The sequence below is a fragment of the Pteropus vampyrus genome, unplaced genomic scaffold (genome assembly GCF_000151845.1).
Source record: "Pteropus vampyrus isolate Shadow unplaced genomic scaffold, Pvam_2.0 Scaffold202, whole genome shotgun sequence".
Taxonomy (NCBI): Eukaryota; Metazoa; Chordata; class Mammalia; order Chiroptera; family Pteropodidae; genus Pteropus; species Pteropus vampyrus.
Window position 1 is genome coordinate 2,426,444 of NW_011888983.1, and position 24,769 is coordinate 2,451,212.

General features: G+C 51.6%; 1 protein-coding gene across 1 annotated transcript in view; it reads left to right on the top strand.

The window, feature by feature from the left end:
* The first annotated feature begins 6 nt into the window (after nucleotides 1-6).
* The window catches only part of UNC5B (unc-5 netrin receptor B), an 80,517-nt gene continuing 55,754 nt past the window's right edge, over nucleotides 7-24,769 (top strand). The window contains exon 1 of the mRNA XM_011372176.2: nucleotides 7-139. Within this exon, the coding sequence (XP_011370478.1) occupies nucleotides 61-139 (79 nt within the window). The 5' untranslated portion in view covers nucleotides 7-60. The remainder of the gene's footprint in view (nucleotides 140-24,769) is intronic.

Below are 24,769 nucleotides of genomic sequence, written 5' to 3' on the forward strand. Positions count from 1 at the left end.
CGAGGCTGGGGCCAGGGAGAGAGCCCCGGGGGAGAGGCGCCCGAGCCGGGCCACGGGAGCATGTGGGCCCGGAGCGGAGCGCGGGGCGCGCTGCTGCTGGCGCTACTGCTCTGCTGGGACCCGAGGCTGAGTCTAGCAGGTAAGGAGCGATTGGGCATGGGGTCGGGGAGCGAAGGGACGAACCGTTCCTTCTCACTCTGGCCCGAAGTTGAGGTGATCTGTCGCCGCGTCGGTGCGCGCAGGGGAAGCAGCATGGGCACCCAAGTTAGAAGGCAGATTTTTCCTCCCCACCAAAGTGAGAGATGGCTCAGCCACCTTGCTGGGGCGCAGGCCAGGGGTTTCAAAGTAAAGCGAAAGCCTCCTGCTCGCACCTGAAAGGGATCGCTTCTTTTCCTTGGAACCGGTGTCCCAGTCGGGGTCTGCGCTTCCCCGAGGACCCGCCTCCAAGGGACCCCTGGCTCCCCTGCGCGCAAGGCGGCGGCGGCGCCTCAGGAAAACTATCCGGCTAGGTGTGCGCTCGCTTGCGGTTCGTCGGCAACTTCCTAGCCCGGGTCCCAGCTCGCCCAGGCGAAAGAAAGGGAGAGAGACCTGCGGAGCACGGGAAGCGCGGGTCCGCTCCGCCGGCGGAGGAGGCGGGCTTGAAGGGCTTTGGCTATTGAAGTGGGTAGGGCTGAATCTTGCACGTACAGCTTTCTCCGAGGTCGTGGGACTCACATGTCTGGAAGGACATTTTTTCTGGGTGTTGGTAGTACGGGGGCGGGGGTAGTACGTAATGATCCTGCCGAGTTTCCTTTTAAATGGGTCACTGACATTTTCTCCGTCCGGGGGGCAGACAAGGTGCGCTCACCTGGATGCAGCTCCTACTCTGGACCCAGCAAGATGCCTTTAGGGAGTTGGTAGGCTCCTAAAATGCAGTCTCTGTATCCCTTTCTCCCTCCATGGATTTGTACATGTCTCGCTAGTCTGTAGCTGGGCCCCGCGTCGCTGCGTCTTCTCCACGAGCCTGCGGCCGCACGGGAACGAACCTCTCCATGGTGCCGGAACCTAAGTAGGTGGGCCGGCCGCGGCCGCTGGGTGCCTGGGCTCCCAGGGCGGGGTGGGGGTGGGGAGCATCCTGCACCGAGTCCTCTGATCTAAAGCTGAGAATGGGGCAGGAAAACTGGTGCAGAAAGTGGACGAGATGACGCAGTCCTCCCCCCTCCACCTTCCGCTGCGATGTTGACATCCGCCCCCCATCCAACCAATAGACAAAGATTCCTCACTCTGGAATTAATGATTCCCACGGCCCAGGAGTGAGGGCTTGGTTTTAGCACATCCCCCCGCCTTTTTTTTGTTCAGCTCTGTGCTGTAAAGTTACGACACAATCATTTGATCCAAGTTAATTATGATTTGGGAAGACTCTGGTATTTAAAGCAGTGTTTTGAAGTTGGAACGTAATGATGGGAGTGGGGGGCAGGCTGCTGAATGACCGACTTTGTTATAAAGAGTGCAGTTGGATGTGGGAGGTGCTGGGCTGGGCTGTTGGTTTCTGGTTTGAGGGTGTTTGAGGGGAGGTGATTGAAGGGTAGGGTGAAGTTTCTGTAAATGATACATGGGCAGAGTCGGGTCTTGAGAAGCTGTTTTTGTAGCAGCAGGGCAATGGGAGCAGGAATAAATGCTGAAGTTACTGGAGGTGGGGGGTTTAGGAGGCAGGAGAAAGACAAGGCTGGTTGGCCTAGAGTTCTCTGGAGCTGCAGAGTAAGCTCAGCTGGGGAGACTGGGGGTGGCCTGCCTTTCCTGCTTAACAAAGCTTCCAGCCCCCACCTTCCCTAGAAGAAACCCCAGGCCCAGGGCTTTGATGGATTTGGGCACGAACAGTGCCCAGCCTGAAATGGCCTCTAATACCCGGCTTTGATTTCTCACTAGCGAGCAGAACTGGTGTTGGAATTGTGCTCATTACTTAGCGCAGCAGGGGCTGCCAGCCCACCAGCCTGGAGAGGGGCCAACGGGTGGGGTTGGCCTGCAGCCCTCCCTTTGCCCAGAATGTGCAGCCCTTTGAAACCTGCCTTCAGGAGGGAGAAGATGCCCCTTCCTCCTCTGCAACTCCAGTGCCAGAGGCACAGGCATCTTTTAAAATGTTCCTCGGGTCTTCCCAGTGGATCCCTTCCGAGTCCCATTTCAATGATGGGGAAAACCAAGGCCAGAGTGTTGGCTTTTCTCAAATCTTGCCTTTACTTGCCCACAGATCACAGACTTGTATGCGGGGCTCTTGTCCAATAGCCAGGTTGATTCAGGCCACATTGGACTCCTCCTCTTTGTGGCCCCATCCACCCACCCCTCTACCATGAGCCTGAGATCAAACTGAGGCAGAGAAGGCTGTCCCTACAAAGGAGGTTCTTTGTCGGTGCTGTCCAACCTCCTCTCCAGTGCCAGGTACCTCTCTCCTTTTCCCCACCCCCAGCCCTAGTGAATATGAGTATTTTTTTTAAGGCACGAAGTTTGATGGAGAAATCAAACCTGCAACTATGAAACCCCAGACCCTTAAAAGGAGATGTCAGCAAGTGACTGACCAGGAGAGGCCACTTCAAAAGCAGGGTTGGCCCTAGGAGCCAACTCCCGCCCCACCCCTCAGCCTTTCCTGGCGCTTTTAATGAGCCTTTCCCTGGCCTCTGGCTGGGATGGTTGAGAAGGAACCGAGGTGTCATGATAACTCTTCTTTTTAAGCTGCAATTAAAATCCGTTTTCCTAGTGTCTCTGCTGTGTGCGTGTGGTGGTCGTCCTTAGCTCCCTCTGCACCATAACAAGCACCCATCTCACTTAAATGGAAAATCAAGTGTCTTAATGGGTCTCTCATTAAAGTGCAAGTACCACTGCAGGGGAGGAATTTCGGATGCAATCTCTCCTCCCTCCTCTCCTCACCCCCAAACTGGGAATTCTGTAGGACAAAACAATTCCCCCTTTTCCAACCCACTTATTTAACTACCGAAGCTTTGGGACAGGCCTTGACTTGCCCAGAGTTACACTGGGGCTCAGGGATAGAGCTGGTGTTGGAACTCGGGCCTCACAAACCTGTCTAGTTCTTCTGGCTCCTTCGTTCTACCTGGGCTGCAGACCCGTCATCAAGGACCTGACACTGAGATTCTGAAATCCAGGGACCACCTAAGGCAGACAGCTAAAGAGAAGGTTGGTTTGGTAGCTGCATTAGACTAACTTATAGCAGGATTGAGGGAAGAGGGGAGTTGGGAACATGGACCCAGGAGAGGTAGAACAGGGTAGGGTCAGAGGTCAGAGGTAAGGCCCTGAGTCTAGGTAAATGCCCAAAGAAAGGTAGCTTTACCCCTGGTCCCCCAATACCTATCTTCTCAGCAACTGCCCTGACCTGCCCCAGGTGAGATAAATCACAAACCGAGCTCCCTTGGACCCATCTTCCTCCCCACCCACCTTTGCTGTTGAGCTTTTCTTGGACTGGTGGTACTTTGACGTTCTTCCTGGCTGTTAGGCCTAAAATGAGGTCTGCCACCCCACCCCACCCCCACCTCTCCACCCCCTCAGCCCCTGCCCCTCCATTCTAAATGCTTAGAGAGCAAGGTTGGTGATTCTTAATGGCCTGTACTGGAGCCTCCCCTAGGACCCGCTGTCTAAACATACGGTCTTTTGAACCTCAGCACTGGCATTGGGATGGCAAGGAGACACTTTGGAGCCCACCAAGGCCTGTAGGAATGGGAGGATAGGAGAGGGTCATAGTTCGGGACTTAGAGTTTGCCTGTTGGGGATGCTCTGAGGAGTAAAGAGAAACTGCCGCCTATGCAAAATGGCCCCCAGGGGGGAGAGAAGAAGCAGGGGCTAGCAGTTCTTCTGGCCACTGCTCCCTCCTCCTCCTCTTCAGTTTCCTAAACAGCTTCCACAAAGTGAGTCATTAAAGCTGTGAAGGCAAAATGAAACCAAACAAGTACGCTCTATGCTTTTCTGTTTTTTGTTTTTTTAAAGGAAAATTTTAAAAAATAATAATAATTAGAATAATACAAAGAAGGGCAGTTCCAAGAGGCTGGAGGGAATATGCACTTCACCCTTTTAATCTTCTTGTGAAGTTGGAGCTGGGGTGCCACCTCCTGCCCCTTTAGGGCCTGCACTCAGCCAGGTGCCTTGGGAAACTTTGGAATTTCTCCCTGACCAGTGCACTTTGGTGAGCCTGAGCGCAGCCAGGTGAGACCCTATGGGCTTTTTAGGAGAAGTTTGGCATCCCAGAACTGGCCTGGCTGGCTCCTCGTTGGCAGTTGGGTGGTAGGCTGGTTTCGAACTCTGGCCCAGCACCACCCCAGTCACTGTGCATCCACAGGGCAGGGGCAGTGAGGTCAAGCCACAGGTCCCCCATGGTGCCCCTTTCTCTCTGATCCTCTGCTTCGGAGATGCTAATGGCAGGGAAAACATTTGCTGAAATGCTGGCATAAATCATCGGCCTTCCAGCTCTCCCCTACCTCTTTTGTTTCCTCTTCTTTCTGCAAAAGCACCAGGTAGCTGGGACCTACCGAATTTACTCTTGCCAACCAATAGACCTAATTAGCATCTCCAGCAGCCTGTGGGGGTCATTCACTGCCACTGCGCTGTCCAAGCACCTCAGCAGGCCAGCTCCTTCTCCTCTTTCTCTCCAGCACTCCCCTCATCCTCCTCCCCTCTCCTCTGCTGAGCTAAATCTGTCTACAGGAGCCTTGGGAGCGCTAACGCCACCAAAGGAGTGAGCCCTCTGAGCCTCCCTCCTTCTCACCTCCCAGAACAGGCTGCCCCAGCGCCTCACAACTTTCCTTGCCCCTGCGAGGCTCATTTCTCAGAGAAAGGCGGGCTGTGGATGTAAGAGTGTGTATTAAGGGTGTGTGAGGGAGGTGAGGATATGTATTAAAGAGGCGGGTGGAGGTGGGAGTGTGCGGGTGGAGGTGAGGCTAAGTGTGGTGTTGTGTGGGGTGTTCGGGTGTGTGGAGGTGATATGTGAGGAGGAATGGATGTGTCTGTTGAGAAGGTTGTATCTTTTGTATACAGAGTGTGACGTAGATGGCTATGTGTGTGTGTTTGGGTGTGTGTGTGGGTACAGTGTGCACATAGGCATGGCTGTGGTGTGTTTGTGTATAAATAGAAATAGGTGTGTGTAGTGCGGGGGACGGTGAGTCACCAGCAGGCACTGGAAGCTCCATCCATTGTTTTCTGTTGTTGGAGATGCCTCTTCCAGATGGGACCCAGGCCATTTGCCCTTCAGCACTAAGGAGACCTTGTTTTGCCCTGCACTGAGGGCTGTGAGAAGGATTTGGTCCCAATGTCAGGTTCTAGAGTTGGAAGGGCAGAGGTTAGCTTTCCCTGTTGAGGACAGATGAGACAGACCTGCCTGAGGAAGTGTCCTACTGCTCCACAGGGCAGAACAGTGGCCGTGGATAGGCCCTAAAGCCAGCCCAAGAGCTTAGGGACTGCCCCGATGAGGACAGAGGTCTGAGTCCTAGGGTCTGCTGCAGTCAGCTCCCAGCTTACCCAGCGCAGTGGCAGGGCCTCGAACATTAGCCCTCACAGGGAAGCAATGTCCTCTAGAATTTGCTGGGAAGAGGCAAGCAGAGCTTGGGTGAGTGGTATCCCTGATGGAGAGCAGCCCAGGCAGGCATTACTGGGCTGGGACTCACCATGGAAGCAATGAAAGATGACATAGACACACACACTAGCCCTGGACTTCACTGTCCTTACCACTCCTCAGTCACAAAGGCCACTCTTCTTTCCATCTCTGCCCATGCTGTGGACTGCCATCTTTAATTCTAAGATGTGCCATTGTGGAGTAGAGCAACATAGAGGAAACCACAGCTCCACCAATGTGCATATTGCTTTAGTTTCTAAAACCCTCATATAGGTGGGACCTTACTTGGTCCTTGTAAAAACCCCACAGGGAGGTGGGTGGGTGTGCACTTAGGAAGCTGACCTAGGACCTGGGTCAGAGCCAGAGCAGCTTTGACCCCAGCCCTCAAGGGAGGTCACTGTCTTTGTGGGATGCTAATGTCCATTCTAATATTGGTAAATGATGTCCAGAGTGTCTTGGATGCCAAGTGTTGGTCATATAGGGAAGAGCATGGCAGGGAATGAACATTCCAAGCCTTGGGGCTTCCTGGAGTGGGTGATAGGAACCAGACCTTGTCTCTTTCCTTTTCAGATCTTTCTAAGAGTATGTCCTGAAGAAAAACTGGGGTGGGGGCTAGCTACCTGGGGCATCTGGGCAGAGGTGCCTAGCCCCAGAACTCCCCCACTGTCAGGAACTGGCTTTGTCAGCATCTGCTTGGCTGCCATCTTGGGTGGGCGCCAACCTTTGGTGAGCCAACTCCTGGCCGTATTTCCACTCCTGGGCCTCGCAGGCTCAACTGAAGGGGTGCACCATGGGGAGCTGCCCCTCTCAGCTACCTCTGACTACAAGGAAGGGGTTTGAGGGGAGATTTCTTATTCTTTGATTCTTTCTCTGTGGCTCTTGAAGATGGAATGAACCCAGAAAATACTTTTTAAGCACTGGTAGGGATTATGTTGGGGGTGGGCGCTAGGGGAGGTATATTCCTCTGCCTTTTGCCGTGCCCCGATCAGAGAATGCAGAGTGGATAAGAAGGGAAAGGTAGAGTTTACGGCCCAGCCACTCTCTGGAGCCACTCGGAGAGGGAAGGCTCATTTGTCTTCACCACCTCTAGGACCCCCAGCTTCTCTATACACCCCACCTTACAGAAGTTCCTCCCTAGGGCCTCAGTTACAGATAAAGAGAGCATAGAGAATTTCGAGGGGGTTAGCATGGCCTCCCAGCATTACCACTTCCTAACTCTGTGGCTTTGGGCAGCTCACCTAACTGCACTGTGCCTCAGTTTTCTCATCTGTAAATGAGGATAATAATATTGTCCTCACAGGGTTGTTTTGAGGATCACATGACCTAATGTACAATAAAGCACTTAGCATGGTGCTTGCACCCAGTGAGAGCTCAGGAAACACTGAGACACAGCCTCCTCCAGAGAGAGCCCTGCAGTGTCTGAGATATCTTCCTACAGGGGAGCAGGATAGGGGAGAAAGCAGGGAGGCTAAGGGCCCAGAGACCCAGTAGCTCCTGACCTGGGAATGCAGAGACTCTGGTTCTTGCCTTTCTTCTGCCGTGTGACCTTGGGCAAGTACCTTTTCCTCTGTGGTCCTGGTTGGTCTCCCCATCTGTAAATTTGGGGTTGGGAAAGGTGGAAGAATGATCCTCAAGGGCTGTAGGGGATTTTTTGCTCTGAAGAGGCCTCAGCAGCCAGCAAGAGAAGAGGTAGCCAAGGCCCAAGCTGCTTGTATTTAGAGTCCCCTCCAGAAAGTCAATATATCGACTGCAGTGCCCTTGTGAGCGGTATGCAGCCCTGGGTGTCTCTCTCTCTCTAAAGCCATAAATCACCCTCTGGGACCTTGGTTCCTCTCTCCATAAGCATCTCCTGCCTCAGAATCCGAGAACCCCAGACATCAAGTAGGGTCCAGGAGGCAGAGAAGAACCCCATCAGAAGAGGCAGTCTGGGCACATGAGAAAAGAGGCACTCGCTCCCCCAACCCTGCCATCTTCACCAAGGCTTAAGGAGGCCCCTTGGAGGGTGTAGCAGGAACAGACTGCCCAAACCTGGCCACACCACTTACTGTTTCATATCTCAGCGCTGGGGGTGGCTGGTTTGGGGGTGCAAAAAGAATATGTTGGTGCAACAGAGAGGAGCCATTCAAGGACGAGCCTAGATGAGTATGTGCTGGGAGGGATTTGGCATGGTGCTTAGAGGGCAGGCTGAGCAGTGAGACTAATTGGGTTCAGATCCTGACTGTACAGTTGTCTGGCTGTGTATCCTAAAGCAAACTGCCTACCCTCTCTGAGCTTTAGTTTCTTTATTTGTAAAATGGGAGTAGTAATAGCACCAATCTCATCAGATTGTTTCGTGCCTGAACGAGATCATGCATATAAGTGCTTTGCACATTCTAAGAGCTCAATAACTTTCACTGTGATCCTCATCATCATTATCATTGGTGCTAAATACTGGGTGGCATGACAGGAAATGCTTAAGCTGTTGAGAGAAGGCTCCTGTGGGTGGCTGGTCAGGGAAGGCTTCCTGGAGGAGGGAAGGGTGGCATTTGGCTTTTGAAGGACGAGCAGAATTTGGGTAAACAGAGAGGGTGTTCCTGTTAGGAGATGTGTAATGTGAAGATGTGGGATGGAAACTTCTGGCACATCCTCCTAGGAAACAAATTCCAAATTCAGCCATTGGCTCTTATCTGATCATTTGGTCAAACAAGACTTCTGGGGCTAGAAGTTCCTTGTTAGTACCGTGGAAAGAGACAAGGCTTTGGAATTAAAAGGTTTTGAATCTTACTGTGTGCCTAGGCCAGGAGACTCAACCTCTCTGAATTTCGGCGTCACCATCTCTGGTGGGGACGACTCTACTGCCTTCACCTGAGAGTGATGTGATATGACATAGCACATGCAGTCCTGGCACAGAGTAGGTTCCATTGATTTCCATTGCCCTCTCTCATTCCTGCCTCTCCCCTACGCACGATCTGGCCAACCCCTGGGCGGCGCTGGGCTCTGCTTCTCTGTACATCTCTAGGCGGGAGAGCAAGGGGACAGAGTTCCAGGTGGCATCTTCCAGGTTGAGTGGAGAGCCAAAGAGAGGGACAGGAAGAGGGAGGTTGCTTTTTCTGGTCTCTGGTGCCCACCTGGGCCTGGTAGATACCAGGAGGCAGCCTCAAGGTCTAAGAGGACCATCTTCTGCTGAGATCACGTAGGAGCCTGCAACCCCTAGAGACTCCGAGGATGTCTGGAGGTATTACTGGCCAGGAGACAGAGCTGAAGGAAAGCAGCTCTATAATGTGATCAGAGGTGCCCGCCTGCCTAGCCTGGGGCTTGAGCACCCATGGAGGATGCAGAGCTTACAAGAAGTGGAGTCAGAAATCCAGGAAAGTTGTTCCTGGCTCCCTCCCCCATTCCACCTTTGGTCATTCTCTGACGCAGCAGGACAGAGAGAGACTCAGAGACAGAGTGAACAGTGACTGGGATGGAATGAGACACATCCTGTGGGGCAGCCTTTTACCCTTCGTTTTACTTGTCACCGAGCCAGGGCCCTGGGGATGGGAAGGCAGGGTCAGTGGGTGGAAGCAGGATGGGGTTGAAACAACTAGGTGATGGGCGAGCAGCTGTGACACTCGGCAACTTAGGAAACTGAGTACAATTTGCCTGATTTTGCTCATTTGCATGGTGCTGGTGCCCAGCACAGTTCCTGGCACACGGAAGGTGCTCCATAAACACTGTATAATGGACAAATGAGGAACTCATGGTGCGACCTTACTCACCCAAGAGGTTGCTGTGATTCAGTCTCTCTGTGTTGGACTTGCTAGTGCGGAAGAGTAACCAAAGAATTAGAAGATTCTCACTGCTTTGTTTACAGCCTCCATTCCTCTCTGCCTTCCTCTCTCCCTTCATTCTCTCCTGCTTTCTGTCTTCAAGCATTTACTATGTATCAGGTACGATGGAAGTCAGAGCCAAGTCTTCAGTGGTCAGAGCCCCTAGGTAGGAAAGAATTTACTCACTAAATCCAGTGGATCCACAACGAATTAATGAAGTACTACAGTCAAGTGCCCTTGGCCTCTTTGTATGGAGAAAGCAGACTGGCAGACATGTGCTGGGCTGGTAAACTCTGTACTTACCTGCAAGGCGACTTCACAAGGCACGGCCGGTCCATGCTCTTTTAACATGTTTGTTTCCTACTTGTATTCCCAAGCCCACTGACCCGTCTTCTCCCTTTTGCCTTCTTGTGGCTCAGGAGAATGCCTGTTGCATGGACATTGGCCCTGAGGTCTGGGAGCAGGTATGGCCTGAGAATATATTTGAAGGCCCATAGGCAGCATCTGACCACAGGCCTTCAGCCCTCCAGAGCAACTGCCACCAGTTTCTTGGCAGGAGCTGGGCTTGGTCTAGGGGAGCGGTTTTATTGCAGGGTCTGGCTGAGCCAGGTTCTACCTGGCACTGCATCTAGTACTAACATTCAGGGAGCATCCCCGGGAGATGAACTCCCCTAGGCCCTTGGCCGAGGCAGTGGTAGGCCTGGCCCAGCTACCACTCTCACAGCTGGGCATCTGAATTCCTTGCCAGGATCCCCTACCACAGGCTGATCTGAAATTCCTGCCTGGCAGCCCAAGACAGCCAGCACTGCTAGGTGTAGTAATTCCTTCTGCAGATCTGATCTGGCCCCACATTTTCTTTCTGGCGCACCCTACTTTTGTACACACACAGAGAGGAGACAACAGAAAGAGCCCTGAGCTGAGGATTGGGAAGCCTGAATTCTAATCCTGCCCATGCGGCTAATCTGCTGCGTGGCATTGAATTAGTCCCTTTCTCTCTCTTAGTTTCAGTACCCTCCTCTGTCCAAATGAAGAGAGTCTGCTCTGGAATCAGAAAACTGAGTTAGGTCCTGGATCTGTCACTAACTGCAGTTCCCTGAGCCGGCATCTCCACGCTATAAAATAGGGACCCTTATTGATTAATGGAGAGATCAGAGCAAAGGGGTATCAAACAAAATGGGGCATGGTCCATAAAGGTCATTCTATCCGGGAGGAAATCAGTCCACAAATCACTGCTTATACCTTCTTTCTTTCCACTAGTCCCCTGAACATGGGGTGTGTTAGAAACATAAGGTTCAGGATGGCCCACAAAGTGACCTGGTGATTTGTCTGGGGGTCATAGTGAGGGCCAAAGCCTGCATTTGCATTGGGAAAGAGCACTGGCCTAGGAGTGTCCAGAAGCTTCAGCTATAAGACCAATTCTGTGTGACAAGCAAATCACTCACCTTCTTTGAGCCTCGGTTTCCCCTCAGCAAAAGAAATAAAAAAAAGCTGAATGCTAGGCAGGGCTGAGGGAGAAAACACCCCGAGAGGTGCTTTGGAAACTGTTTTCCTGAGGTGAAATCTGAGGTGAAAGGAGGCCTGCAGATCAGGGTCTGTTACCTCAGGGCCTGCAGTCCATCCTGAGAGCTGTTTGCTGTGGGGTGGGGAGGAGAGCGCCCACGTTTCCACATCCCTGACTAGAACCTCTGCTGGTGGGTGGGCCCTGGCGTCTCCCCATGGCCTGGCTGGCCATGGCTGTTGAGCTAGATGACAAGAGTTTGGGTCACTTCCCATCCCTCTCCGTGCTCCACACCCCAGAACAGAGGAGGCTGGGGTGCCACGTCAATGAAGGTTAGTGTCAGTGCTGGGTTTGATGTGTCCAAGCCAGCACACCATCTGCCATGCCCACCAGAAGTTACATAATCCCTCGGCCGGCTGCCCGTTCTTAGAAAACAAGGCAGGCGGGACCAGCAGGGAGTGAAAGGGTAGGCTTTTCTTCTCTGCACTTTGTTCCCTCGCAGCCCACCACCTCCCTGGACCAGTCTTCATTCTCCGGGTTGCTCCCACACTTCGTGTCACGTGAGACACAAATGCCAAGACAGTGAGGGAGGGGACTTGGCGGACCTCGAGGACTGCTTGCTGCCTTGCTTCGCAGACCCCGGAGGCATCCCGCAGATTGCTTGCTGACAGCACACCTGCTGGTGGTGCTCACAAGCCTCTCACACCGTTTCTCTGCTGAGCTTGGTGGAGTAGATTCAGGAGGGCAGCTCAAGCTTCTGGGAAGTAGAGGCAGACTCCCCAGTTCCTACAGAGATGTTACCCGTCCATAATAAATGCTTATTATTGTCAAATAATAAGCATTTTTAATATAACAGCCAAATAACACTGTCCACATGTTACTGAGACCCAATATTCAATCCTGTCTCTGTTATTAGCTAGCTGTATGATGTTGGCCAGGCTGTCTCACCATTGTTAGTCTGGGTTTCCTCATCCATGAAATGAGCGTAATAAAGCCTGCTTCACATAGTTATCCTGATGACTGAATCAGGTAATAATACATGAGAGGACAGAGAAAGTGTTCAATAAACGGTATACCACAGACAAAGAACTAATATCCCTGATACATAAAGCACTCTAAAATATGGTCTCCAATTCCATGTCCCTTTTTTTTTTAAAGAAAATAATACATAATGACCAAATACGTTTTATTCTAGGAATGCAAGGTTGGTTTAAAATTAATGTATTAATATTAATAACATGCCAAATTAATATTCCATACCATATTAATGAATCTAAGTAAACAAAATCATATGATTATCTCTGTAAATGCTGAAAAAGCCTGGGACAAAATTCAGTACCCATTCATGGTATAAACAGTCAAGAAAATAGGAATGAAGGAATTTTCAGTTTGATAAAATAAATATACCACAGTCCTCCAGCCAATGTCTTATTTAATGGGAAACACTACAAACGTTTCCATTAAGGTCAGTAATGAAGCACGGAGACCCACCATCTCTTCTACCATTCAACAATGTGCCAGAAGTATCAGCCAATGTGAGTAATCAAGAGAAATCAATTAGAGGCATAAGAATGGGTAAAGAAGAAGTAAAACTATCTCTACCAGGTGTTAAAACATACTATAACACCTCTGTAATTAAAACAGTGCGGAACTGGTGCACGAATTGGCAAATAGATTGGTCAAAGATGAGAGAAAGTCCAGAATCAGACCCAAAAGCATGGGAAGTGGGTATTTGACCAAGGTGGTATCTCAGATCACTGGGATAAAGACAGACTTTTTAATAAAGGGTGCTGGGACAACTGGGTAGCCTTTTGGAAACAGATAAAATTTGATTCATGTTTCACAGCATATGGAAAAATAAAATCTAAGTGGACTAGGGATCCAAAAGCAAACAGTGATACTAATAAGAACCAGATGAAAACTTGGGTGAACTCCTCTGCAGTGTTGGGGTAGGGAAGACTTTTTAACTATGACTCAAATTCCAGAGGCAATAAAATAAAAAATCGATCATTTTTATTACATAAAAAAATGTTTAAATCTTTTTGACAATAAATCACCCTAAAGAAAGTCAAAAGATAAAATATTTGACAAACTGGGAGAAAAGGTTAATAACATATACCACAAAGAACTAATATCCCTAATACATAAAGCACTCTAAAATACTGAGGGACAAAGGACCAAACATTTGATAAAAAGGTAGAAAAAAAGACACGAACAGACAATTCGTAAAATAAGATATAACAGTGACCCTCAAATACATGAAAAAAATGTTAAAACTCACTCATAATTAGAAAGATGTCAATTAAAACAACTCTGAGGTATCACTTCTCACTTATTAAGACTGGAGAAAATTAATCACGACCACACATTCTACTGCAGAGGCTGTAGGAAATAGGCACTTTTAGACATTACTGGTGGAAATGCAAATTGGTACAATCCCGTGTACAACAGATAATGTGGCAATACTTAAAACTGCACATACACTTTATTTTTCCACCGAACAATCCTACTTCTAGAAGTCTTCCTTTAAGATACACCTTTATCGGTATAAAAATACACATGCACACAGTGATTCATTGCAAACGTTGTTTGTAATTGCGAAATATTAGAAACAACCTGAAGGCCGTGGTAGAAGAGTTGAATAAACTGTGGTACAGCCACACTCTGGAGTACTATGCAGCTATGAAAAAGAATGACAAGGGTCTCCATGAGCTGATGTGGAGAGATTCCCAGGACATATTGACAAATAAAAGAAGTAAAGCACAAAACAGTATCTATAGCATGCTATCTGTCATGTATGAAAGAAATGGGTGTAAGACCATGCCAGACCTAGACGTCTCTTCTCAATGTCTTTTCACGGCCTCTTGAATACATTCTGCTTGCTCATTGGGTGCCCCTCCCCACTCTGCTTGTAGATGCAAGCGGAGAGCCCTGTGTGAGGGACACATTCCCTGTTCTCCTTCTAAATACAATGGGAGAGGGGTAGGACTCACAAGTGCCATCCCTGCCTGGATTTGAATTGTGACTCCTGGCTCCATGTGGTCCTGGGACTTGATTTCTTTTTCTGTAAGTGGGGATAATGAATCCTATACCATTCATCTCAAAGAGAGTAAGTGGCGTGCAAAAGGCTTTACATGATGTGGAATATGATGTCATTTATTTATCTACGGGAGCCTCAGATAAGTCTTGGATCCTCCCTTTCCAGACCCTTGCAACACACACACACAGCTGCATTCTGTACAGAGCTATGGAAGATGCTGAAGTGGCTGCTCAATTTGCTGTTGCCTTGACTTATGAGGGTCCCATTGACACATTGCCATACACTTCACCTGCATGCCAGGTGTGGAATAGGAGCTCTGAACCCCTGGCCTCCATCTGACTCTGGGCCCACTCTCATGCCCACGTGGGCCAATTGTCTCATTTAATCCTTGTAATGACTCTGGAAGGAAGGGCTTAGAGAACCAAAATAGAGCCCAGGGAAGTAAAGCGACCCACCCTAATCTTCCAGCTTTTGTGTCAGAGCCTAGTCTAAGTGTAACCCTAGTCTCTGGGTTCCAGATTCAGAGCTCCTCCCAGGAGCTCACTCTGCATCCACTTTCCAGGGCCAGGGCCGGGTCTTACCCACTCTGTGCCTCCCTGGATGTCTATCCCAGTAAGTGCCAGCTGCTCAGAGATGACTTTTGTGGTGATTGCATGGTGGGTGAACAGAAGAACTGGGACCTGCTTTATGGTGTAAAATCCTCCAATGATGTAATTCTGGTCTTAATAATGAGTGGTTGATTGATGAACAGAACTGGATTTTTCCCACAGGCCTGTCACAGCCAGCATCAGTCAGCCCCTTTCTCCCTGACCTGTGCCATTTTAAGCAGTGGTCCAAGAGGGCATATTTGTTCATATGGACCCATGGGGAGGATCATTTACAACCCTAAGGCCACCTCAGTTGGAGCCCTGCAGGGGTTTATCTGCATGCCTCAGGCACCTGCAGGTTGGAGTGGTAGGGGGAAGGGGCCAAGCTAGACCTCAGCTTCCACAGAGTAGGAGTGGGCCCTGGGCGGGCAGTAGAGAGCATAATTGCCGGAAGGTCATGCTCCAAGCCCTGAGAGCTCTGCTTACCAGTCAATAAGTCATTTATTATACCCATGACAGCATCCTCCTCTGCCTCCCACCCCCGGGTCCTGTACAACTTGCAGAGGGAAGGGCAGGGCTGGCTGAGGGGCTGGCCTCTCTAGGGAGAGGGCCTGCTGGAAGCCTGAAGTAAGCCATCCTCCCCACCTCCCTGTCATGCCCACCGGACCAGAGTGCTCGCCAAAACCCCACTGCGGAAAAGGAGTTCCCAGGTACTTGAGCGTTCCATCTCACTGCCCTGGGCTTCCTTTTCAAGGCTCCTTCTAGGGAATTGTGTTGATGGGGGAAGGAGTGCAGCCCTCAGAGCTTCTTAGGAACCACAGCCTGACAGACTGTATGAAGGGGCACATGAGGGCCTAACATCCCCTTTGGGATGTTAGGTAAGAGCTGATTGTGAGAATCTGTCTCATGTTGTTTCTGGCTTCCCACCCACCAAATATCAGGGTGGTGCCAGTTGCTCACAGGCGTAGAGCACTTCGTGCAAAAAGCACTTTCACATGTGAATCTGAGCTTCTCAACAACCCCAGGAGGTCGTTGGGGAGCATTTTCACTTGCCTTTTACAGATGGGGAAGCTGAGGTGGGGAGCTGACCTGCTCAAGTTATCTCTGGACTTGCTTTGTGCAGCCTGATTTTGCACCCTTGCCAGCCCCTGTCCACTCTTGCATGGCCGAGAAAGATTGAGAAAAGAAGCATTCTAGACATTCTAGATTGTCCTTCCAGGGTACCCCTTCTTGCCTCCAGGTTATACCTGTGGGGAACTCAGCAGGAGATTGGGAAGAGCTGTCAGAGATTTAGCTCTAATTGGTCAGAGAGGGTAAGTGTCCACCTGTTCAGGGAACAGGAGCTCTCCCCGACTCTGTGGCCAAGGAAGGACGCTCCTGACGCCAGAACACAGAGCCCCAGCCTCTGGCTCTCCTGGCTGCACCACATTCAAAGGTGGTGAGCAGGGCTCAGCAAGAGCCAGCCAGTGGCCACTTTCAGTAGTTTGTCTACAGAGTGACTCCGTGTCCCAGCTTGTCTGTCCTGGTCATATTTCAGGGACAGCCAGCCACCTTCTCTCTGCCCACTCTGCTTTCCGTGCCACATCAGGCTTCTGACCCTGGGTACCTGGGCCACCCGCCCCCTCCCTGGAATATGTCATACTCTTCCCTTGATGCTCATCATGGTTGGACAGCTGGGACCAGCCTTCTCCATAAGGGAAATTCCAGATCCCACTAAATTCCGAATTCCACTGCCTTATCTGGCACCATTCTGTCTGGCCTTTGATGGGCTTCCCAAAGTGGGAGGAAGACCTCCCCACCCTCGGAGAGGTTATTACCCACCACCCAAGCTCCCTGGGTGTGTCACAGGCTTATACCATGGCTGGAACACACAGGTTGTTTATACAGAAAGCAAAAAACAGCAGGGACTTTGGGAGAGCAGGGAGGGGTAGACAATGGGCCTGACCAGAGCAAGCAAGCTCCATAGTAGAATCATTGTCCCATTTAACCCTTTCAGAGATGAAACCTCCACTAAGGCAAAGCACTCTCTCACTGAGCCTCACTTTCCCATCTGTTAACTGAGGGGATTAGACTAGTGAACTCTGAGGCCCCTTACAGCTTCTAGCTACACATTTTCTAAGACTTAGCCCAACAGTCTGTAGAATTTCCTGGGGGCCAGGGAAGGCAACTGTGACACCACTGGCCTCTCCCCAGCGTTTCCTGTCTAGCCAGTAAACAGAGGGGTTGACCAGAGTGTGGGTTCTGCAGCTGACAGAGTCTGCAGTTCCCACGTCAGTAAACATGCCTCTGTACTAAGTGCTGTTCCCACTGAACTTGGTATGGCTGGCTCCTTCCCGTCATCCAGGTCCTGGCTCAAATGTCCCTTCCTCAGGGAGCCCTTCCTTGATCCGCCTGCCTCTTACTTATCTTCTAGCACTTATTAGCACCCGGAATTATTATTTACGTGTGTACCTATGTGTTTGCTAGTTTATCTTCTGTCACCACACTAGCGTGTGAACTCCATGAGGATGGGGTCAGTACTGTAGTTAGTACTGGAACATGTGCCTGGCATAGAGTGGGCCCTTGATGCTCAGGTGCTCAGTGAATGAATAATCAAGGTTGTATATAAGAACCTCTTAGAGTTTTTTCAAAATCCACATGTCTGGCCTTTACTCTAGAGATTCTGGTTTAGGAAATCTGGGCATATGAATCTTGACAAATTATCCCCAGATGATTCAGATACACACTTCTTGTTGAAAAGAGACACACTCCAAGGTCCTCAACCTTGGCTGAACAGTGGGATCACCTTTGCATGGGTCCCGCCCAGAGATTCTGACTTCATTGGTCTTCGGGTCTGGTCTGGGCATTGGGGGCTTTAAAAGTAACCCGGGTGGTTGTGTTGTGCTGCTAACGTAGAGGAGCTCCAGGAACCGATCAGTTCCAAGGCCTCTCTGGTCCACAGTTCTTGGAAAGCCCTGCAATGTTAAGCCACTCTTTGTTCCACATGGCCAATTCAAACCTCCAAGGGAGGTCAGCTCCTTGTCCTACCCTCCTGCACAGATAAAGAAAGTGATACCCTGTTTGACCCTCATAGATGAGTTGGGAGGGTTGCCCCTCTTCAGTGACTTCCCAGGAACGGCTGGGGGCTCCGTGCACAGACCCAGCACCTCCTTTTCCTGGCAGGACAGCTGAGCTGTGTTGGAACCTGTCTCTCCCCCTCCCCTGATAGCACACGGTTTTAAATAAGATCTTCATTTACCAGAAGTTCACACCACAGCTTATGTGTTATATGAGAAGCAGCAATCTTGTGTTCATGGGGGAAATGCTCTGAGATGAAATCGGGATGGGGGGGCCTCCAGGAGAAGCGATGGCAGAGGGGGTTTATGAGGGAGGAAGGAGGAAGCCATGGAATCTGGGCTGGCACCCCGCCCCGGCCCTGGCAGTGCCATGCTCCTCTAGGCTCAGCGCGTGGCCAGTGGGGGAGGTGCCACCGCTCTGCAAAGCTGACCTCGCGCTGCTGGAAGGCTCAGAGCTGGGTGGGAGCGTGATGTCACCGCCAGCTCTGCCAACTGGCACCCCTGCCCTGCTCTGGGTCATTTACATGTCTCCAGTTGGTTAAGATGATGCTCTTGCTGTCGATCTGTTAGTTACCTCCTGCCTTGCCTTGGAGGCAATGATAAGGAAGGAATTTGGTGGCCATGGACAGATACCACATCCTCCCATGGCCATTCTGCCTCACTTCTTCTGACCCCAGCCTATGCAGCATCTAAAGCAATAAACAAATTCCAGTTTTCTAGGACTTTACAGTTTCAGGGTGTTTTCCTGCAGTCCTTCCAACTGCTCTGTGAGGTGAGTATGATGACAGAAACAGGCTCGGGGTGCTGAGAACCTTGCAAAAGACTCCTGTGGCAAAGCCGTGACCTTGTTCCAAGATTTCTGCCTGCACCTGGTGGGGAACTGGAGGGTAGGTCACTGTCACATCTCTCAATGTGGCCTGTGGTGTTTTTACTCCAGTGGTGTTTGTCTGTTCTGGTGGCTTGAAAGCCAAGAGATCAAAGATTAAATACCAGAGTGCTTTATGACTTTGAGCAAGGCTGCTTCTCTCTCTGGGCCTCAGTTTCCCCAAAGGCAAACCCGAAGAGTTGGATTAGGTAGTTTTTCAGGAAGGAACTGCCCTTCAGCAATTCCTTGCAGGTTTTCAAGTGGGCCCTGGCAGTAAGGATATAGAGGAAGAAGGTCTGCGGTGGCCCCGTCATAGGGTCCCTGGTCCAAGTCTGATAGATAGGCTTGTAATAAATATTGAGCTGACAGATGCTAAGCCACATCCTCAGCCTCTGAATAAGTAAAAAGTTGCCCAGAATAACAGCCCAGAAAATGCTGGGGCTCCAGCCAGCCTTCACCTTCACCCTTCCCACTGGCCATGCCTTTGTGCCTCCTCCTCCTACTCCCTCCCCCTCCCTCCCGCACCCTCCCATCTCCCTCCCTGTCCCAGGTCCATCACCCACTCTGACCCCAAAGGCTGGCGGGCGCTGTCTCAGACTGGCTTTAGTTCATGGCTCTGCAGCCTGCCTTCCACCCCACAGCTGCCACAGCAGCTAATGAGGACCAGCCCCTGCAGATGACAGCTGGGGGACAGGCCAGCCAGGCCCTTATGTGGCTGGGGGTGGGGGTGAAAAGGAGTGTGCCTTTAATTCCCAGTGCCAGCCAGAAGTCTTTCTTTGTCAGACACTCGCTGGCATTTCTGGCCCCCTCCCTGGGGGATGATCTAGCCTAACTCCAGCAGGGGGCTGTCCACTCCGACTGCTCCTGGCTGAGGCCACCAGGAAATTAGGACTAGGGTGCACAAAGATGGCCCCAGGATGTTCCAGGATGCATGGGTCACACTTAGCTTGATGTTTCTTTGATGTGTGCATGAGTGTGTTTCTGTCTCTTCTTGTTATAGTACAAGTGTTCAGAAGCAGAGTCCCAACTGTTAGGTCAAGCATAAAGTCACAGAATGTTAGACCTAAAAAGACATCTCTCTCATTTTACAGATGAGGAAACTTAGACACCATGGTAGGGATGGAGAGGTGAGGATATCTTCCCAGGGTTATAGAGCCAGAAAATGACAGAGCCTGGATTTGAACGCACATCTCGGGCCTGTGCCAGTGCTCTCCTCTGGGGACCTTTGTTGGTCCCAGGCTAGGGGATCAAGCCTCCTTGGTCCTGTTCTCGGCTGATGGACCTCCCTGGGACAACAGTGCCCCATCAGAAAATCTGCTTTTTTCTCTGTGAAAGAGACTGCTGCCATGCTGTAGGGTTTCAAAGAAAGTATGGGGGCCAGTCCAAGAAGCGAAGCCCCGCACATGGCCTTCCTTTAGGCTCCCAAGCTGTGTAAGAAACTGCAGGGAGGCCTCCTGGGGAGGGAGGCTCACAGCACCAGGCAAAGCCCTCCCTTTGCATGGCCCTTTCTGGTTTTTACACAGTATCTCCATGGAGGATCCCATTAGTTCAGTGTAAGAGGCAGTGGGGGTTTTAATTCCCACTCTACAGGAAAGAGCCTGGAGGAATGACTAGTCAGGGAGCTTGGCTAGAGTCTTATAGCTAAGGCAGTGGCCCAGTCTGGGAACGTGGTGGACTCACCTCCACCTCCACCTCCACCTCCTTCCCTGTTCACTTGCAGAGGTCCCAGGGCTAGTCAGAAATCTGGCAGGGGGAGATTTGGTATCTAGACCCCCTCCTGAGCAGAGCCAGATTTCTATTGGTTCTCAGGCTCTGCTAGTCCAGAACAGACCATCCCGTCCCCCTCCCTCCCCAGTGCGCAGGGCGGGTCTCCTCCTCCCCTGCTCCACTCCTCCCCTCCTCCCCTCCCTGGCTGCAAATGCACGGCCTCCGTTGCAGGACTCCTGCCTTTGACATTCCGCCCCAGAAGATAAGGATCCTGTCTGGCGCCTGAGTGCCTTTTTTCTTCCTTCTTTTGGAATCTGTTCCCTGATTATCTGCAGACAGTCCCTCACTAGGGGGCCACCAGGGAGGGCCCCACCACCCCCACAGAGAAAGACAGGAGGGGAGGCAACCGGGAGTCTTGCAGCCACCAACAGGCCCTGCGGGCCAGACACTGCTAGCCCCCCTCACCCATCTGGGGGCTTGGTGGCCATTTCCTAAGCCCCCACTGTAGCTTGAGCCCCCCGCTTAGTGGAGAGCTGAGGACTGGTTTCCCTGGTGGACTGACCCACTTCAGTGGGAAGAAGGGATATGTGGATTGGGGTCTGTGCCAGAGTGGGCCAGGAGGGGGACAGAGGGTGGGGTCATTTCCGTGGTCAGCGTTCTTCAGCCTTGGACCTGGACAGTGCCCAGCGGGGGGATGTGGTCAAGGCTGCAGCCAGCCAGACGGCCACATCCTGTGGGAGATGCTGGCCCTTCCCAGACCAGACGGGGACTGAGGACACTTAGGGACAGGGAAAGGAGGGTGCTAGAAGGCTCTTGGAGCCCAGCCTTTAACTCCGGGAACTGGTCTCAGAGAGCCGGCATTACCTCTTGGCCTCAGCCTGAAAAAGAAGGGTGACTCCCCACTACCTGGGCCTAGGACCTGGCACCACCATAGAACCCCAGCCTTAGAGTGCAAGGGCTGCCCCCAGAGAACATCCGGTCACATTCAGGCAATATACACACAGGGAGACTGGTTCAGAGAGAAAAGGAGTCAGGTCCATCTCGCCCACTGGCACTCTTCCACCTTCCAAGGGTCAGGAGTCTGCATCCTGGGCCCCACTGAACTGGATGTTGGAGCCCTAGATTCAGGTTCATGCTTTACCCCTAACATGCTCTGTAACCTTGGGCAAGTTTCTTTCCCTCGCTGGGCCTTATACTTTTCAGCTGTGAACTGGGGAGGCAGCCTGTGTGGTAGGGGCAGGAGGGAGCAGCGGATACCTGAGCCCATGGATACCACCTTTCCAAACCTTGTCAAACTTCCCAGGGTTGTTGTGAAGGTTAAATGAGATGTTGGAGTTGATACCCTGGCCTGGCGTGGGCACCCCATAAATATGAGTACATCCAGCCCTTAGCCGCTCAGGCTAGGACCCCGGGACTGGCAAAGCCTGCTACAGGAGCCTGGGTAGTGGAGCGTCGGGAGGCCGAGGGGTCCACCATTTTCCTCCATGAGTATTTGCTTCTGCCAGCTTTGGAAAAGGCCCTACACCTTCCCTGCCCCCAACTACCACCTCCGTTCCCTCCCCCACCCCCTAAAATCATGTAAGGGGAGGGAAGCAATGCAAGATCATTTTTTATGGCTTCCTGGCCTGAGAGCCAGAGGGCTGAGGCTGTGGTGTGGGCTGGATTCCTGAGCCTCCCCCTCAGAGCCTTCAGCTCATAAATATGAAGCCCAGGGCTGGGAGGAGCTGGCCGTTAAGCTGTCAACAGAGCGCCCACTTAGAAAGTCATAAAGTGCTTCTCGGAGCTCCTCAGAGCTGGGCCCAGGCCTCTCCCACCCCGCCTGACAGGCAACGGCCTCCTTGATAGTGGATGCTGGGTTCCCTCTGCCTGAGCCCCTATTCCACCTACTAGTCATTCCTGTTCCCTTCCTACTCCCACCAATTGCTGTGTCTTGATTTCTCTTCTGTGCAAAGCAGGTTCGCTGTGCTTCTCTTCTGTGGGGATGGATCGGGAGGTCCAGGCTCAGGAGTCCCCAGAGCTCTTTAAAGATCAGAGGAGGCCCCACAAGGTCAGAGAGGGACCCTGCTCCTATAGGTGTTAAGAACAGTTAAACCCCCATTATTTCTATTTCTTTTCTCTGTGCCTAGCCTAAGGGGACCCAGAATCTGCCCCTCACAAAATTTCAGTTAGGAAGAGAAGATGGATGCCTAAAAGAGTTTACATTTTCTCTAGCTCAGAGGAGGAGTCTTCAAGGCTGAGATGGAGGAAAGCTTCCTGGAGGAGGCAGCAATGTGGATGGGACGCCAGGGGGAATCTGGGGATGGGTTGGCAAGCGGGCCTGCCTGGGTAGAGGACAGCTAGGAACACAGAGTGGGTACAGAGGGGCAGAGGCCAAGGAGCCAGGACCTGAACTTGGGGGCTATGAGAGCCACAGAGCATTGTGAGCACATTCCCCAAAGATCCCTCTCCCTTGGTCACCATGACTCATGCTTATGCAGACAAGCTCTTGGCAACAAAAGAAGTTCAAATGCCACTTTCCCCACTCCTTAGCCATGTGTCCATGGACAAGTTACTTAGCCCATCTGAGACTCATCTTCAGCCTCAAAATGGAATTATAGCAGTCTACCCCCATTACATCCGTCAGTGTAAAGCTTAAATGAGATTATGTACAGAGGACGATATCACTTAGTGGTTAAGGGGTCTGGGATCTGGTAGCCTGGATCCAAAACTCAGTTCTGTCTCTTACTGACCATGCGACCTTGGGCGATTTTTTCACTTCTCAAAGCTCAAGTTCTCCCATCTGTAAAATGAGACTAAGAGAAGTGAGGATTTGATGTTGTGTGATGTGCAGAGTATGAAGTGTATATATGGCAGGTGAGGGTTAAGTTTGCACTGGGAGCCTCCTTCCTCAGCCTGCCTCTAAAGGGTCAAGAAGGGACAATTTTATTGGAGGCAGGAATGGTCTTTACTGAGGCTCCTTAAGTCCTCTTTTTTTTTTTTTTCCCTGAAGAAACTTTTAATGCTTACCTGAAGGCAAATAAAAACAATAAAATGCCAACCAGTCCATTTTCCTCATTTGTGGTGAGTTGGGTGGATCACGGGGAGGAGGGGATAGTAACCAGGCTGGGAGGGAAGAGGAAGGTGGGAGAGGCCCCTGTAGGGCAGGTAATTGGGAATGGAGGGGCCTTCTCTGTCTTCCCACGGTATGGCAGGAGAGAGAAAGTGGCTTCTACTATGTCACCTCATTAACTTCACCACAAATAGCCTGACTGCCTGTAACTCCCTCAGGCAGAAAGCAGGGGCCATTCAGAAACTAAATAAACAGGCGTGTGATCATTAAAAATAAGACAGTCCTGGCATGGGCCCCACGACCCCTCCCCCAAGATGGAAAGCCTGCTTCCTAATAAAACAGCAGTCTCGGGGCATTTGGAGCCTCAGGAAGGGATTGCTTGAGGAACTCAGGGCTAGACTGTTCTGGAGAGTGCCGATGGCTACTGAAGGGCCAGGCTTGGTCAGGGCCAGCCTGTGGACTTGTCTTCAAGAGGCTTCCTGTGACCCCAGGCTTTGCCGCTCATACTCACTCTTGTCCTCCAGGTCTTCGACATTTGCGAAACATGTGAGGCTCCTGCTCTGTGCTGTCCATTCCCCTCCATATTCCATCCGCAGTCTCCTGCAGGGTGCCCTCCCGCTCAGAGTTAGAAACAGACCTGGTAACTCCTTGCTTATTCCCCTGCCCCTGAGCTGCCCAGATGGTGGATGGTGGGGGAGAGGGCAAATTTCAAGGTTTGAGTGTCCTGTCCTCTAGCCACCCTAAACCCACCCTCTGCTCCCAGTGCCTGTGACCTGAGAGAGATTGACTTGCTGCCTCTTGTCACCTCACAGACACCTTGCTGTCTGGGGTATACAGGGGGTAGATGACTTTGGGGCTGCTGGGGTGAGTTTTATTTAGCAGCAGCCCTGGGAAGGGGGAATGTCTTCCATAATACAAGGTTGACAGTGACACCCCGCCAGGAGAGCCTAGTAATGGAGAAGGGGATCCTGAAGCAGCAGAAGGCCCGGGCGCAGAGGACGAATGAGGCTGACTTTAGTCAACTTAACCATGAGGCAGGTGGGACAAGGGACAGCTGGGTGAGAGGCTGCGGGTCCCCATCCTGCTGAGCAGTTAGGAGTACCCCCCGTGTGTGTCACTGGGCAGATCACTTCACTACTCTGCCCATTTCCCCCTCACAAGCAGTTCTACCTTGTGGAAGGCCCCGAGGTTCACTTGGAAGATCCTTAAGAAGTGCTCAGAAGTGCACTGGACCCCTCCTGATGCTAATATTAGTATTTGGTGCTAAGCTGGACAGAGCCCAGGCTAGAAAGCCAACTCCACATACCCACCCCGTTCTCTGTTCAGCAGTGTAACAGCAGGTGTCTCCGGGGTGGGTGGTAGACAGCAGGCTCCTGGGCCATGTGTAGTAGCTGGTGTCAGAGGGTTCCAGGGTGAGCCTGAAGCCCAGATTTCTCGGGTCAGCTTCAGGGGGTTCTCTCCTGTTTCTCTGTGTGCACCCAGGCCTGCCCTTGGGGAGCTGCCTGCTCCATGGGGGAGACTAGCCTTGGGCTCATGGAGAAATAAACAGGTGCCCTATGTGGGGTGCTTAGAGGTAGGACAGTTGGGCTCTG